The following is a 14,951-nucleotide window of genomic DNA, read 5'->3' on the forward strand; positions in this document are numbered from 1 at the left end:
AGCGTGACTCTTTCTCTCTAAAAATATATATATTATAAATAAATGAACGAGTCTTTACGAAACTTTTTAATTTCCTCACGTGGCTAATATCAAATGCATCATATTTATGAATATGAAACTCGTAATAAAGAGTGGTTCCGTGTTGTTTTCTTCTTCTAATTTATTCACATGCAACATGAGTATACCTATCGATACCTATCGTTCGCATGCAAACGGACTATAAGATAGAGAATCGAGCGTCGCGAAAAATGGTAGAAAAAGCGCATCTTGAAAATATGCATTATATGATTAAATTCTCTCCCCAATCATAAAATTACGTCCCTCATTTATGACGTTTATGACAGTTTGTTGATCACATCCAATTTATATATGCAATTCACACAGTGATAACAGCTGATTCCAAAACTTGAGGAAATTGAAATAAATTTTGTAGACACATTGTATATAATATTAAACATTTTTACATTGTTATTTATATATGTGTATACACTATATATAATAACTAAATAGAATTTAATAACAAAGTAGCAGAAATATGTTGAAACCGAAAGCTCTCACGCAGGTTTTAAGTCAAGCTAATACTGGGGGCGTGGAGAATACTTTGTGAGTAAAAATTTTGAAAAAATGTCTTTAATAGATAATTTTATTTTCTGCAAATAATTTACTAATAAATTTTTACTCGTAATATTTTAAAGAATATTTTACACACAACTTGTTTAATTTGACAAAGTAATTGATATAGTATTTATTTGAATTTATTATAAATATTTATCCTTATTTAATGTATAATGTTTCAGATTACTTAACAGAGATGGAGGATTACTAGCATACAGTGGTTATGGAGATAAAGATGCTAGAGTTACAGCTGCTATTACGAGTAATATTTGGACAGCTTATGAAAAAAATGGAAGAAACGCCTTCAAGGAAGATGAATTACATTATGTTCTAATGGATTGCATGGTAATGATATATCAAATGTTTTATTATTTTACATGTTAAGAATTTTTCATATTCTTCCCATTTACAGGAAGGGAAAGTTGTTATTACAGAAGTAGCTAACTTGCTCTTATGTTTATATGCAAAGGAAAATGTAGGGTTTGGATTGTTACGAGAAAAAGCACAAGCCTTAGCTATGTATCTTGATCAACCTTTAAAAACAATAGCAAATATGCCTTGAGATTTGTCTTTAGGAATTTATCTGGAGATATTGTGCTCAAACTTATCTCTCTATACTTTTTACTTATTGTTTGTGAGAATTTATAATTGTATCTCACTACACTATGTATAAATATATTTTTTATTGATTTGAAGTTAACATATGTGAATATTTTCTATATTTACATTTGAATCATTTTTAAAATGCAATAAATATTTTATACACAAAAAAGAAGTGAAACAGGGAAGTAAAAATAGGAGCAAGAGCCACTTTGCTTTAATAGTACAATAAATCTTTTATTTCGTACAAGTTACAATTAATACAAACAATTTAATTCTTCATCTCACTTTACAAATCACACGCTATATAAGGTCTATACTTAATATAAGCTTACCTATCAATAATGTAATATCGCAACAGTTGCCATAAATAATTCTATTTATAATGCAAAATGGTTTACTGTAATTTAATTTATATAATTTATCGAGATATATGTATGAGATTATGACTGCATTGGCGAAAAATAATTAAAAATATTTAATATCTATATTTTTTTTTTGTTTGTTACTTATATTGTGAATTGCACTATACTAGATAAGAATTATTGAATAAGAATTATATTATTATTGCATATAGAAAGTTGTAAAGTTCTATATCTTTATTATACCAGAATTGTCTTATATTTTGAACTACTATTAAATAAATTTTTTGATTTCGTTATAATACACCTGTATACATACAATGATATACATAGAATGGAGATGTTTGTAAAAATGTGTGAAATCTGTTTTAGTAAAATATTTTTAATTGAGAATATATGTGTGTATAATATAATAATTTGTGTATTTCAGACGAATTTAATACATTAGGTGTGTGGTGAAATTAAATTTAAAATTAATTAAAGTACTTGCAAATTTTTGTTGTAATTATTCATATCATGTACTTAACAATAGAGAGTTCTTAAATCAACATAACTTGAAACATGGACAATAATCATATCATATAGTGCAAGAATTTGCACATATGTATACGATAACTTTTTACATTTTTATCCTATAATAATCTGGGGCTTATCATTATATAATAATTTTAGTCTCCAATGTAACTACCTTTTGTTCCCTAACGCCAAACACTGAATAATTATACAATAAATTTATCTATCATTATAAATCTCTCTATCTATATGAAAGTACAAACTTTATATGAGTAAAGAGGGGCATATCTTCGCATGTGTAATATAATAATAATGAATATTAATACCGACTAAAAGTTTATGATTAGATATAGGAATTTGAGCTAGAAAATAATGCCTTATATTAGCCTAAAAAACACTGTACATAGTGTGTGAGATTAACAATTGGTCCTAAAATTCCTGAAATTCCATAGTATCAAATTATTACCAGCCAATTTGTAACATATTGTTATGTATCTCACTGTTTGTATAAATATTTGATACATGATATAGCAGAGTTTTCTTTTTTTGTCTATATTGAAACATTTAATAGCAAATATTGTTAAACTGTATATTCTCTTATATAATATCCATTATATAAGAAAAATATTGTATGTGTGTGAGATAATAATTTCGCACATGTATTATAATGCTAATCTATAAAAAGCCAATATTATGTATGTTCTTCCATTCAACATGTTTAAATATGTGTGTTTTATATATATGTAATATCTATAGGACACTTTCTTAATAGGCCTTCGATAATTGACAACCTACATCTGTTGTAAATATTATTTATTACGGATGTAGGGAATCATATCGCAACTGTGCAAATATTTATGAAAGAAAACGAATAGCAATTCTTTTTCCAATCATACATTTCATTAATTTGCGATAAAGAAATCGCACATTTCGATTGTTTTTTCTATCCTTTGTCTATATGAAATGTGCATATATGCAATGAATATTTTAAAATCTTGTAAATTGTACATGGTTTTCCTCACTCTCTAAAATTTCTCTTTCACACACAATAGCATCTACAAAGAGATTAAGCCTCTACTTTTTTTTTATACACATCTCAAATCTATATCCTTAACAAATAGTGTAATAAAATTGCTTTGTTTAGAAAAAATCCCTCTTTCCATATTAACAATACATGTAAAAAGTCAGTTTTACATATTCATATTTATTATAGTTATGCATCTTGAATTTTGAAAATTATCACGTTTTAGGTATACAAATATTATTTTTATGTTTTATAGCGGCAGTGCGAAGGTAAGTAATTTAGACATCTTATGATAAGGACACGGATGTGGGAAAAAGAATTTTTGTACAGTTTGGTACAAAAACCACAATTTTCTACCATATGTAACACTATTGAAGATAAAAAACCACCATTATCGCAGAAATTGGTAATTTGATAAATTGTACGAAACCGATTGCCTCCATAAATATCATTGTCAATTCAAAATATTTGATAAAGCTAAAACATAATTGCAGCCATTTTATATGGAACAACGTCATTTATTAATAATGTAACTATACTCTCCGACTATATGTAGCTAGCGTATCTGCTTTTAAAGCAGATAGGTGCGTTTATAGAAAAAGGAAGGTTTATGTTTGTCATATAGCGATTACATATCTGTATATAAATTGTATGAAATTATTAAACTATATCCCTTTCGTGAGATCGACATTTTTTTTCTGTATATACTTGTTAACGAAGAGGAATAAATTAATAATGATACTTTCGGTTTTTAAAGCTTCATGTACAATATATATATATATATATATATATATATATATATATATATATATATATATCTTGTGTTATGTAATAAATACATATACTATAAAATTTTTTTATCCTTTGCACAGTAATGTCCCTGTAGATTAACATTATCTAGGAATAGAGAGAGTATAATGGAAATAGAGTTTCAAACTTTACAATTTAACACTAAATGTAAAACAAAGAAAAAAAAAACAGTCTTCACATCTTGTCGTAGCGCAGTTGATCAAATTAAAGGAGGCAAAGGAAAACAAGGACGGATCTAGACATTACATGCGTGAACCCTTCTGCTGCAAAACCTAGAATGTAATCCAATAGTCTAATCTTAATAAAAACGTATTAGTCACTTACAATAATTATAATACTTAATTCTAATTATGAATTGTAATGGGTATTAAAATTATACAGATTTTTATTATTAAAAATATTGTTCCGCCTCTGTTACATTGTTGCGCCATATAAACCAATAAAAAAAAAGAAATACTCCGGGTGTATGCTAATCTACAACTATAGCTATAGCAATTTAAATCTCTGAAAGCTACCCTTATCAAAAAGCAATCCCATGATATGATATATTATTTTAGTGTTTATATTACATGTATACTCTAATCTAAGAGAGATATTATCTTTTATATCATATATAAATAAATTATATGTATGAGTTTCCAATAAAAAATACACAGGATGAACAAATTACTCTTATATCACATAATGAACATAATGTATAATGAATAACTTAGCATGCAACAATGATTCATGCAGGTCACAGGTCATAAAGTAACCAAACCAATGAAAGAAAAAATTCTTTATTTAACGAACGGCATGCGGTACATAATAATAATAATACTAATAATAATAATAATAATAATAATAATAATAATATGGTACATACAACAAATATCAGAGGCAGAACATGCTCAACATGCGAAGAGACCTCTGAGTTTCATAGACTATTAGGTGATTTTTTTCAGTTAATATGACTTTAAAAATGTGTATATATATATGTGTGTATAAAGCACTAGATATGTATAGAAACATATATACAAAACATAAAAGACAAAACAAAATTTGATCATTAGATGGATCTTTGTTCTGAAATTTTACTTGCAGAAGAAATTAAGCCACCTAATAGAAAAATCTGTCGTTAAAAATATATCATATCTGCAAAAAAATTCTTTTCTTTTTTCATATAAGCAAAATAATTTTAAGCAACTGTCAAAAGTATTGCAGAAATATGTGGATATATATATAGAAATGTATTGCTGAACCAAGCGTGATTGATAAGATGTAAAGTAAAATTTTATCTCTTAATGTAAATGTATATATCTTATTTTTCATACATGTAGTGATAAAGCTTATCTTTGGTTTTCTACCCAACCCGCAACTGTGTGTATGTCAGTCTGTTTAGGCAAATTGTTAATATAAAAAATAATACTGTTTTATTTTATTTGTCAAAATTGGTAAAAGATGTATGTTATTTGATTTCACGATAATGTTAGAAATTAAGAAAATCAATGTTGAATTGCAAAAATAGATCTCTGGATAATTTTCTTCCACTCTTATGATAATGAAGTAATTCGGAAATTTCATTGTAACCCAATTCTTTCTTCCAGGCAGGAAAACACTTGTTTCCAGCTGAAGAAATAATTAGATATTTATTGCTTCAACAAATATCTCATGCAAGCCAACATGGAAGGTATAACTATACCGACACAGATACATAATTTTCATTTAAACAGTAAAGATATTTAGTAAGAATGTAAATTGAATCTCGATTAATAAACCTATGATTACCACTATATACTAATTTAGAATATAACAGAAACATAAAATAGTCGTATTAGCCATGACTACTTTGGCTCAAATAAGAATGGGAAACAGTTGAATAGGATAGCGGTACCTTGACTCGATCCGTGGACTCCTCTTCCTTACTGCTGAGCTGACTAGCTCCATATTCTCGGCTTACAACACACAGAAATTCAGCGTGATCGTCATTACCATAGTTATATTGAGAACCTATGTTGATTAACTAAAAAAATAAAATAAAATGAAGAATAAATAGACAAGAAACATTACTATAAATCCAACAAGTATACCAGTATACCTGTTCGAATCTCCATCCGTCCGACATTGTGGACACCATTTGCGTTAATTCATCCTCGTGACATTGAAGAACTCTATAAACATGCTTTTTGGAATCCCTCTGCGGTCTAGTGTCCCTCAATATGATTCTTTCTTTGACTAACCGAATGAGCTCGGTGATGTTATAAAACTCTGCTTCCTCCAATACACCTTCTTCCGTTAAATCCTTATTTATGACCAATTTGCCGTGACGTAGATAATTTAACACTGGACTGAAGTATGTGGGGTCGCGGTCTATCAGATACGCTCCCGTTTCGTCCTTAAAAACAAAGCATCTACTGTCATGTTACGATTTGGGGCAGGAACCTTGCGAAGGAAGTTTAATCGATTCGTTCGACTTGTCAACGTTGACATAGATACGCAAACGCGTACATTATTTAATCGAGAGAATTTATTTGAAATTCCCGGTAGGAAATCAACTAACCCTGTCCGAAATAAGGTCCGAGTCTTCCTGACAGAGTCGATAGAGAAACGAGTTGGGATCTCTCGCCAGAGTGGTCTTGGCCGTTAAAAAATACGTCCCGCCAACGTTCAACCGCACCCACTGATTATTGCACCGCTTGCCAACATGATTCTCTGTCATTTCGTGCGAATTCGTATCGCTGAAATCCGCCATACTTGCATCGGCATCAATTGACATTAAAGAGACGCAGATTAGGTTAGAGTTCCCGAAACGAGCATCCTCACGGCGGATGTCAATGCAACGTCTAAATCCGTTTCACGTCCAATCGCAAAGTACGAATATTTCAGGTAGGAGACACCCACCGATCCCGATTAATAATCGAGATAATTTTACGAGTACGTAATGGAAATATCGTATCTTTATCCGCTGATCCTCTATCGATTTTCGTGCGCGAGCGCGAATACGCATCAATTTTGGCGCGAAAAACGTACCCGCGTTTAAGGGCGTATTTAAGGAAAGACGCAGTTTTCGGGCGCGTTAACTTCCACAACGGCAATCATCTTGAACAATTATTATCACGATTATCTCCCGCGAAATGTTCAATATATTTTAATATTTCACGCGCGTCCGATACGAGTTTATGCGGATTCGAACGGCCGCCATATTTTTTTTTATATGCATATGCGCGAAGTTGGAGCACTCATTATTTGCTCGTTATTTCGAGCAGCGACAGGGACCGTCGCGTTTTCCGGCTGATTCCGGCGCAATAAGAGTTTCTGCGAGGAGAGAGATCGTGCGAGAAAATAACGTCGACGGGGGGACTTTGCGATAAACTACTTGGAAAAACGAGAAATTTCGAGAAACTCGAGTTTCTCGGCCCGCGACATGTAAATAAGGACTGTCATCGTCAACGTCGTCTGGGTTCGAGGCTCGCGCATCCATATCCCGCGGATTACCGGCAGTCATTGCGACACACGGTCTATCCTCATCGTGATATGCGGGGCGCCGCGTCGCGCGTCGTCGCCGTCGCCGCCGTCGCCGTCGCTGTCGCCGTCATCGTAGTCGTGGACAACGAGCGTTAAACGCGTCGCGCTACTGTCGTGTCCGTTTCCAGGTACCACCGTACGAAGGATGCCGGTGAAGGTCGACGTGGTACCGCCACCGCCCGCGAACTCGAAACAGCCCGGTGTCACCAAGTCCCTGTTATACAACGGCTCGCGTTTTCAGGGTTCGCAAAAGTCCAAGGGCAACAGTTACGACGTAGAGGTGGTTTTGCAGGTTAGCCTCCTTTCCCCTCCTGTTCTCTTGCCGCTTGCGCCGTCGCTTTTCGGAAATTGCGCCATAAATTGGAGAACGCGTAATCTTAACCGAAATGAACGTGGGATGATTTTTTCGCGTATGAAATTAATTATTTTTTATAACGCTTCCATTTCGTATCTCTTCCCGCGAGCAGGATGACAGTATGTCGTTGATTCGCGTGTTTGCGCGCGATGTAGATCGATGTCACGAGTTGTTGACCATTTGTTACGGTGCCGGGAACATAGGTCGATTATTGTCCCATTAGATCGATTCGCGGACTGATATCGCATTTGATGTTGCAGCACGTAGACGAAGAGAACAGTTACCTGTGCGGATATTTGAAAATTAAGGGTTTGACCGAGGAATTTCCGACTTTGACAACGTTTTTCGACGGCGAAATTATTTCGAAAAAATATCCGTTTCTCACCCGCAAGTGGGATGCGGACGAAGATGTTGACAAGAAACACTGGGTTTGTACTTATCTCTCGATGACCATTGCTATCCTTGGGTTATCACCAGTTGTAATTTATTTTCTCATTATTTTTGTTGCAGAGTAAGTTTGAGTCGTTCTGCCAATATGCCAAAACATTCAATTCCGATACATTTGATTACGAGGCACTGAAGGGAACAGACTTTGTATTTATGAGGTGGAAGGAGCACTTTTTAGTTCCCGATCACACAATCAAAGATATTAATGGTGCCTCTTTTGCGGGATTCTACTACATTTGCTTCCAGAAATCCGCCGCCACAATAGAGGGCTTTTATTATCATCGTAGTTCCGAATGGTAAAACAATACACAAGTCTGCATCTATTATAAGTTAAAAACTGGATAACACTGAAACTTAATCGGTAATATTTGATCTTTTAATATGCAAAACATATTTAAAAAAGTAAATCAAATATGTATCTGATTAATTAAACATGTAATTAAAGACATATATTATGTTTCAGGTATCAGTCCTTGAATTTGAGACATGTTCCGGAACACAGTATACAAATTTATGAATTCAGGTGAAGTCCATACTTTTGCTGAGAAATCTCACGACATTCATGTTTTTTCTCTTCTAGCACACAGATCTCATAAAAATTTGCCCGATCGATTTATCGGTTGTAATAAATTGATTTATTAATTGTGACACTTCATAGATTTGAGATTTGCAGTGAAAAGAATTTAAAATTTGATAATATTCTTCTTAGTCGATTGTGCTAAGAATTATAAAGATGAGGATTGTGGAGTGCCTATTTAGTGCTTGAATGACAATTGATTACAGATTAATTATTCTACCATTGTAAAATGATTTTTTGCCGAAATAAATTATCTGAGAGGCATATCATTTTAAATTTTGGTATTTATTACTTGCAATGTAACAGAAGGGATTTACCATATTTGTTTATGTTTGTTATTGTGCATGATTTAAATACACACCAAACATTCAGTTTAATAACTAATAAAAAATATATATAGTACATGTATTTATATTTATAAAATGTATTGTAAAATGAGGGAGATAAGCTCAAAACTTTATATTTTCAAGAGATAAATACGATAAATGAGTAATTATGCAATTAAAAAAATATTTTTATTTTATTTTAATGGGGAATTTATGAGATCTGTCTGCTATATTATGGAAGATCAGATGTACTTGTTGTCTGAATGAAGCTGTATGTATGTCGTAAAAAAAAAGAAAGCTAAATCAAGATTTGATCTGAAAATATTTATTTTATATGATTGATCTTTATCTAATAATTTATGCATATATATATATATATATATATAATATATGTATATCTGATTTTTTAAAAATAGATATTAGACATACACATGTTGGCTGTTTATAAAACTTGTCATCATGTTTTAAATAAATGTTAATTAAATATATCAATTTCTTCTTAGGCAGATTGTACTCTATTATGATAAGCACATTATCATAATATATCTATGAATATGTATAAATTTATAGATTGTAATGAGTAATGTGTAGCTTATCCTAAATTTATATTGGCATACTACAACTTTCATTTGTATTTATGAAATTATTTTTAATTACCAGTGATATATTGATATTTTAAATGACACATGTTATGTTCTATATTTTATTTTCGATAGTATGTTTATTAGCATTGTTAAATACTAATAATTTTTTTTATATATATTTGTGCTAAATAATCTATTCAAATACTCAGAAACTAATGAAAAAATAAAAAAGTATGTTTATTATTTATTATGATGAATCAAATCAATAAATTCGCATAGTGAACAGTCACAAATCAGATGTGGAAATCAGATTTGAAAATAAGGCATACGTAAGATATATAATTAATATAATATCAGATACCTAAATATATGTATACTCTCTCCATATATGTTAAGCCGAACTTTATTATAAAATAATTTACTGTTATCACATTTTTATTTGTGAGCTATACATTGTTATGTTTCTTTAAGAAGAATATCTATCTTAGTTGTTGATAACAGTTGTAAATATATTTTGTAAAATGTCATTTGAATCTATATAGAGTTAGTCTTTCAAATATATTATTTTTTTTTTGCGAGCTTTGCGAAACTAATTAATTTCGAGCGTTAAATAAGTTTAACTTTAAATTTTGTTCGGAGCATTACATAAAATACGAAATATTATATTGATTTAACTAACACTGTATTTACTCCACAACTTATGAAGGGATTGTTGAAACATGTTTTATATATGTTCATAAATATTCCATTTATTTTCATTGTACAACTATATATATATATATATATATATATATATATATATATATATATATATATATATATATATATATATATATATAGTTTTAAACTGAAACTATAGAAATTTAATTGAATGTAAATCGTACAGTCACAGATTACGATTTGCTGTTACTACAATTTGAATGCGATTGTCGTTGGAATATATCGTTGGATTGATGAAAGTTACAATACTCAAATTAATAAGAAAAAATGTTATAATATACGAGGAAGACAATTTTGCTAATCTTATTTAAAAGAAAATAATTTTTAGAATAAGAAATTTTGATTAAATTATTAAAATAATTAACTTTTTAGTGTTAATTAATTAAACTAATCAACACTAATAATTATGATTAGAAATGGGTTTATATTAGATATATAAACATAAAAAATATATAGAGAGAATAGACTCTCTATCTTCCAACAAAATTAGTGTTTTATCATTAAACGAAGCATTTTGGCAAACGGGACGGCATTTTCTATCCTTTCTTTTCTCAAGTGTATGCTACATGTGGCCCTTCTCCAATTTATTTTTCATATACATATATATGAATTATTTTATTCTCTTTTGTGACAAAATATGTATACACAATTAATGTGAACAATTTATTAAGGAAGATTTGGTTTAAAGTAGGAAATCCGTTGAAGTTTTGACATACTGATTACATGCATTGTATAATGTGTATAATGACAAGTTAAGTTTATTCAATTACATCTCACAGACAAGTAAGCACATTGTGTGTTATGTTCATATAAAACAATATTATAATATATAATAGTTCTATTTATATATACACATAATATAATTTAGTTAAATGTAACGTAATATAAATACATCTCATGTGCTTTCCTGGCATCGAGCAATTTGTTACAGATATATATCGTTAGAGATCGAGTGTGTTCTATCTATACAATACACACAAACGCATCTCCTGCAATCTTACACTGTACAAGTAAATTTATATTTAGATGAAATTAAATAAGACAATACTTTTAAATAACATACTTCGGGGACGTTTCGTTAAACGTGGAAAAAAACCACTTTCTGCGTTTTAAAATTCGAATGAAATAAAACAGAAGAAATTATCCGATCGCGATCGATGTAATATAATGTAAAAAGTCGTGCCGTAGAAAGAGCTAATTTTATTGCTCTTTGTAAAACCGTCTCCTTAAAAAATATATGCTCTTCCACGGTCGATGATCGATAGTTTCCGATAAAAAGATTTTCGCGAAGATACAAGCAAGTGAAAATATATATACATATATTTATCATATATATATATATATATATATATATATATATATATATATATATATATATATATATATATATATTTTGCTAATATTTCTCGAATTAGCTGCTCTAAACTTTCTATGCTTACACTATCATCATTAGTCTACACCACAACCACTGTAGACTTAGCAAACTTGTACTTTTTTTCAATTAATTACTCTCCGTTTTTATAAGCTTATGAACAAAGAAAGAATATTTTGCACAGAGAGATACGTTTGTGGAGAAGGAGGAGGGGGTTACTTTTCCAACAACGGCCAAAAAAACAAAGCGACTTACATAGATTTAAAAATATAGGCACACTCGCGCGAGTCGCATAATGTATATGATGTATCGTGTGTATATTTTTTACTTTGTAACCTCCTAACGTGTTTTCTTTCACGATTGGAAAATCGAGCTCTGATTGATGTAATATCGTGTAATATGATATACTTAATAATAACATTTAAGGATTTCTTTCCCTGCTTGTATACCATAACGTTTTTCTCTTTCTTTGTCTCGCGGATGGCACGGGTATATGATAGTTTGCCTCTCTTAAGCTCGTGAACTGTTCATTGTAATAATTTGTGCATGTGAATAATTTGTTTGCAAATGTGAAAATATATATGATATAAAACGTGTCTCGTAACTAAACGCAACAAGAATATCCGTTCAAGTGATCATTGGCAAGTGACAAATTGAAGAATTGTATATATTTATACTGCCTCTCGTAGTAATCTAACAGTAATCACTATCAATTATGAAGTAATCGCAAAACAAGCGTTTGCATTCTCGACAGAACGGGAGAGTGAAGAAAGAAGGCCCGATTGTGCTGAGTGTCGTTTTGTAAGTAACCGCTCTACTCTGATTTCTTTCCTCTCTGTCATTTTCAAGACACTGTGCAGGAATTGCGACCGACGCAACTTGTACGAGAATCAGTGATGCTGCCGGGCGAACTGCCGGGCGTCGACAATCCGTTGTTGTGACCCACCCCGACGAAGCGCAGCTTCCGATGATGCGATCCCAAACTCTTGCTGGAACTTGACGAACGGTTGCCGTTATAGCGCAACTGGGTCGTGGTTGTCATCGCGTACGATTTCAAGTGCGACTTGATCGATTTGGGCAACGGCAATTGGTCGATACCGTAAACCGTTGTTCGAGCCACTATCGCGCGACATGCCAATTCTTGTAGGCTGAGCACTGTAAACATTCAAATTATATCTTTTCATGTAAAAAATATCTTGTCAATCCAGGGGGGAATTTCGGATAGATTGCTATATAAAATACCTTTATTCGATCGCCATAATCTTTCCATGCCGTTCCTATGCAACGCCATGCGAGAGAGTTCTGAGAAGCTCTCGCGAATATTGAAGTCGCAGAGAGGCGAGACTTCGAAAAATGCCATTCGATTTTTAGCTGCGTAAGTCTCTGCATCTCGTTCCCCCACTTGTCTCTTGAAAGCCAAGTGTAGACGATTGCCAACCAATACTTTTGGTACTCCAGGCGCATGCTATACAATTTTATATTCGTCAAAATACTTTTGTGCATTTCTTGTTATATGTAATAATATAGTAATTGGAAAATTGTAGATTCTGTCACTAACCTCTTCAACTTCTTTTAGCCACCTATCGATGCCGTCAAAGGACCATTTGTTGGTAATATCATACACCAAGAGTATACCCTGCGCACCTCTAGAATAAGACCGAATGATTGTGCAGAATCTACCTTGGCCTGATGTATCCCATAATTGCAGCTTCACTCGTTTCCCATCCAATAGAATAGTGGTAGTTTTGTAAGCTAAAAGACAATAAAATAATAAAATAATAAAAAAATAATAAACCTGAAATAACTAATCTCAAATAAATTTGAAGAAAGAAATATCATAGAAAAAGCCACAGCCATTATATGATTAGTTTATACAGGTCTCTTCTTTCTCGATTCAATACATTAACATAATTTGTCAAATGTCCAGGAGAGACGCACCTGAAGAAGAAGAAGAAACTCTGAGAGATAAATAACATACCGCTGCCACTGCAGAACGGCGACTCCGCGGCGCCGTCCTCGAGGCCGCTCAAGATCTCCTGCTTGCCGACGTCGCTGTCGCCCACCAAGAGAAACTTGAGCAGATAGTCGTACTGTTTCTCCTGACGAGGCTTCGCCGTGCTGGCCTCACCTGCAGCCATAATATCCGCCTGTCGTACACCCTGAGCATACTGCAGGTGACCCACGGAGCGACGCTCGCCCACCTGCCGCTGTTAGGTTTCTCCACGTATTCGCGATCGGAATCCACCACCTTGACGCCGACCACCTCGACGACGACCTCGACGAGTGTCCCTCGGTGAAAGCTATCGCATCGTATCGCGGTTTGCAGAATCGTCGCGTAAACTCTCTCATCTAGGATCCCGGTCGGAACGATCGAGATCGCGCTTTTCCTGCCCGCGCTTGTCCGCCCTCTCCCTTTCGTTGGCGATATAGACACTCTATACGCCGTCGATTGCGACACGAATCATAACAAAACAAAACTGTGACTCCACACTTTCTCCGCTCTCCGCTGTTTTCGCGCTTATCCCTGCCACCGCTGCTCACTCCCCTGCACCCTGCACGATATGTCGCCTCGCGAGTTGCAAGGTGCGCGAAATTTCCGAAGGTCGAGTATGTTCGATATCGCGCCGGACGATTCTTCAGTAGTGTTTTCGAGCGAACGGATTTTTATCCATCCCGGATCAATTAATTACTATTTTATTATAAAGTCTTTACAATGACGTCATTAATCAGCTTCGGATCGATCAAAATCCGGTTCAAACAAAAACTGTAGGTTTGTATATTATGTGTCATATTTTTTCCTCTCTCCTTGAGAATTTAAGTATATTATTATTTAAATTATAGGAACTTCAGATTAGAGAAAAACAGCTGATGATAAAAAGAACAGACTCAATCGACTATTTGGAATTTCAACAGTGATTGGTCAATTTCTCTATGAATATTTATTAAGCGACCATGTAAATTAGAAGGTTAGAATCATATGCAAATGGGTAAGAGAAATACTAGAATCTGATTGGTTATGTCAAACTTTGGCATATACGACTTATCGATTGAAATGCAATTGATTTTATTATCGGTACGTGTTAGAGTCTTATATTAGAACTCTCCTCTTTTATTTTTTAAAATATATAATTAAAGTAAATTA

The 14,951-nt window shown here is 32.5% G+C and overlaps 4 protein-coding genes across 6 annotated transcripts; 2 read left to right on the forward strand and 2 right to left on the reverse strand.

Annotated features, from left to right (window-relative positions):
* Positions 1–61: 61 nt before the first annotated feature.
* On the forward strand, positions 62–2,616 carry LOC126849835 (ragulator complex protein LAMTOR2). Its single transcript, XM_050592116.1, has 3 exons — positions 62–603; positions 798–960; positions 1,028–2,616. Exons 1-3 carry the CDS (start codon positions 536–538, stop codon positions 1,175–1,177), a joined length of 381 nt encoding a protein of 126 aa, XP_050448073.1. The 5' UTR covers positions 62–535; the 3' UTR covers positions 1,178–2,616.
* Positions 2,617–3,960: 1,344 nt separating this feature from the next.
* LOC126849647 (BTB/POZ domain-containing protein KCTD5) lies at positions 3,961–7,027 on the reverse strand. Of its 2 annotated transcripts, XM_050591671.1 has the most exons (4): positions 6,464–7,027; positions 6,002–6,298; positions 5,798–5,926; positions 3,961–4,196 (listed from the first exon to the last, which is right to left on the reverse strand). In XM_050591671.1, exons 1-4 carry the CDS (start codon positions 6,677–6,679, stop codon positions 4,167–4,169), a joined length of 672 nt encoding a protein of 223 aa, XP_050447628.1. In that variant the 5' UTR covers positions 6,680–7,027; the 3' UTR covers positions 3,961–4,166. The 2 variants fall into 2 exon arrangements, with proteins under 2 accessions (XP_050447628.1, XP_050447627.1); XM_050591670.1 differs by lacking the exon at positions 3,961–4,196 and having other exon boundaries at positions 4,688–5,926.
* A 226-nt stretch (positions 7,028–7,253) lies between these two features.
* Positions 7,254–9,083, forward strand: LOC126849648 (glucose-induced degradation protein 4 homolog). Of its 2 annotated transcripts, none has more exons than XR_007687419.1 (4): positions 7,254–7,720; positions 8,044–8,211; positions 8,294–8,591; positions 8,694–9,083. XR_007687419.1 is itself a non-coding variant. In XM_050591672.1 (4 exons), exons 1-4 carry the CDS (start codon positions 7,574–7,576, stop codon positions 8,755–8,757), a joined length of 612 nt encoding a protein of 203 aa, XP_050447629.1. In that variant the 5' UTR covers positions 7,254–7,573; the 3' UTR covers positions 8,758–9,083. The 2 variants fall into 2 exon arrangements, 1 of the variants encoding a protein (XP_050447629.1); XM_050591672.1 differs by having other exon boundaries at positions 8,294–8,526.
* A 1,774-nt stretch (positions 9,084–10,857) lies between these two features.
* On the reverse strand, positions 10,858–14,518 carry LOC126849646 (ras-related protein Rab-40C). Its single transcript, XM_050591668.1, has 4 exons — positions 13,788–14,518; positions 13,368–13,561; positions 13,052–13,274; positions 10,858–12,964 (listed from the first exon to the last, which is right to left on the reverse strand). Exons 1-4 carry the CDS (start codon positions 13,945–13,947, stop codon positions 12,654–12,656), a joined length of 888 nt encoding a protein of 295 aa, XP_050447625.1. The 5' UTR covers positions 13,948–14,518; the 3' UTR covers positions 10,858–12,653.
* Between the last annotated feature and the right edge of the window lie 433 nt (positions 14,519–14,951).

The sequence above is a fragment of the Cataglyphis hispanica genome, chromosome 5 (assembly GCF_021464435.1).
Source record: "Cataglyphis hispanica isolate Lineage 1 chromosome 5, ULB_Chis1_1.0, whole genome shotgun sequence".
Lineage (NCBI taxonomy): Eukaryota > Metazoa > Arthropoda > Insecta > Hymenoptera > Formicidae > Cataglyphis > Cataglyphis hispanica.

Excerpts from the sequence above, each read along its gene's own strand:
- LOC126849835 (XM_050592116.1), top strand. The coding sequence starts at position 536 with ATGTTGAAACCGAAAGCTCTCACGCAGGTTTTAAGTCAAGCTAATACT. Across the intron at positions 604-797 it reads GGGGGCGTGGAGAATACTTT|ATTACTTAACAGAGATGGAG; the intron begins GTGAGTAAAAAT and ends ATAATGTTTCAG. Across the intron at positions 961-1,027 it reads ATGTTCTAATGGATTGCATG|GAAGGGAAAGTTGTTATTAC; the intron begins GTAATGATATAT and ends TCCCATTTACAG.
- LOC126849647 (XM_050591670.1), bottom strand. The coding sequence starts at position 6,679 with ATGTCAATTGATGCCGATGCAAGTATGGCGGATTTCAGCGATACGAAT. Across the intron at positions 6,299-6,463 it reads CGGACCTTATTTCGGACAGG|GACGAAACGGGAGCGTATCT; the intron begins GTTAGTTGATTT and ends TTTGTTTTTAAG. Across the intron at positions 5,927-6,001 it reads ACGGATGGAGATTCGAACAG|TTAATCAACATAGGTTCTCA; the intron begins GTATACTGGTAT and ends TTATTTTTTTAG.
- LOC126849648 (XM_050591672.1), top strand. The coding sequence starts at position 7,574 with ATGCCGGTGAAGGTCGACGTGGTACCGCCACCGCCCGCGAACTCGAAA. Across the intron at positions 7,721-8,043 it reads ACGTAGAGGTGGTTTTGCAG|CACGTAGACGAAGAGAACAG; the intron begins GTTAGCCTCCTT and ends TTGATGTTGCAG. Across the intron at positions 8,527-8,693 it reads TATCATCGTAGTTCCGAATG|GTATCAGTCCTTGAATTTGA; the intron begins GTAAAACAATAC and ends ATTATGTTTCAG.
- LOC126849646 (XM_050591668.1), bottom strand. The coding sequence starts at position 13,947 with ATGGCTGCAGGTGAGGCCAGCACGGCGAAGCCTCGTCAGGAGAAACAG. Across the intron at positions 13,562-13,787 it reads GCCGTTCTGCAGTGGCAGCG|CTTACAAAACTACCACTATT; the intron begins GTATGTTATTTA and ends ATTGTCTTTTAG. Across the intron at positions 13,275-13,367 it reads GGCTAAAAGAAGTTGAAGAG|CATGCGCCTGGAGTACCAAA; the intron begins GTTAGTGACAGA and ends AAAATTGTATAG.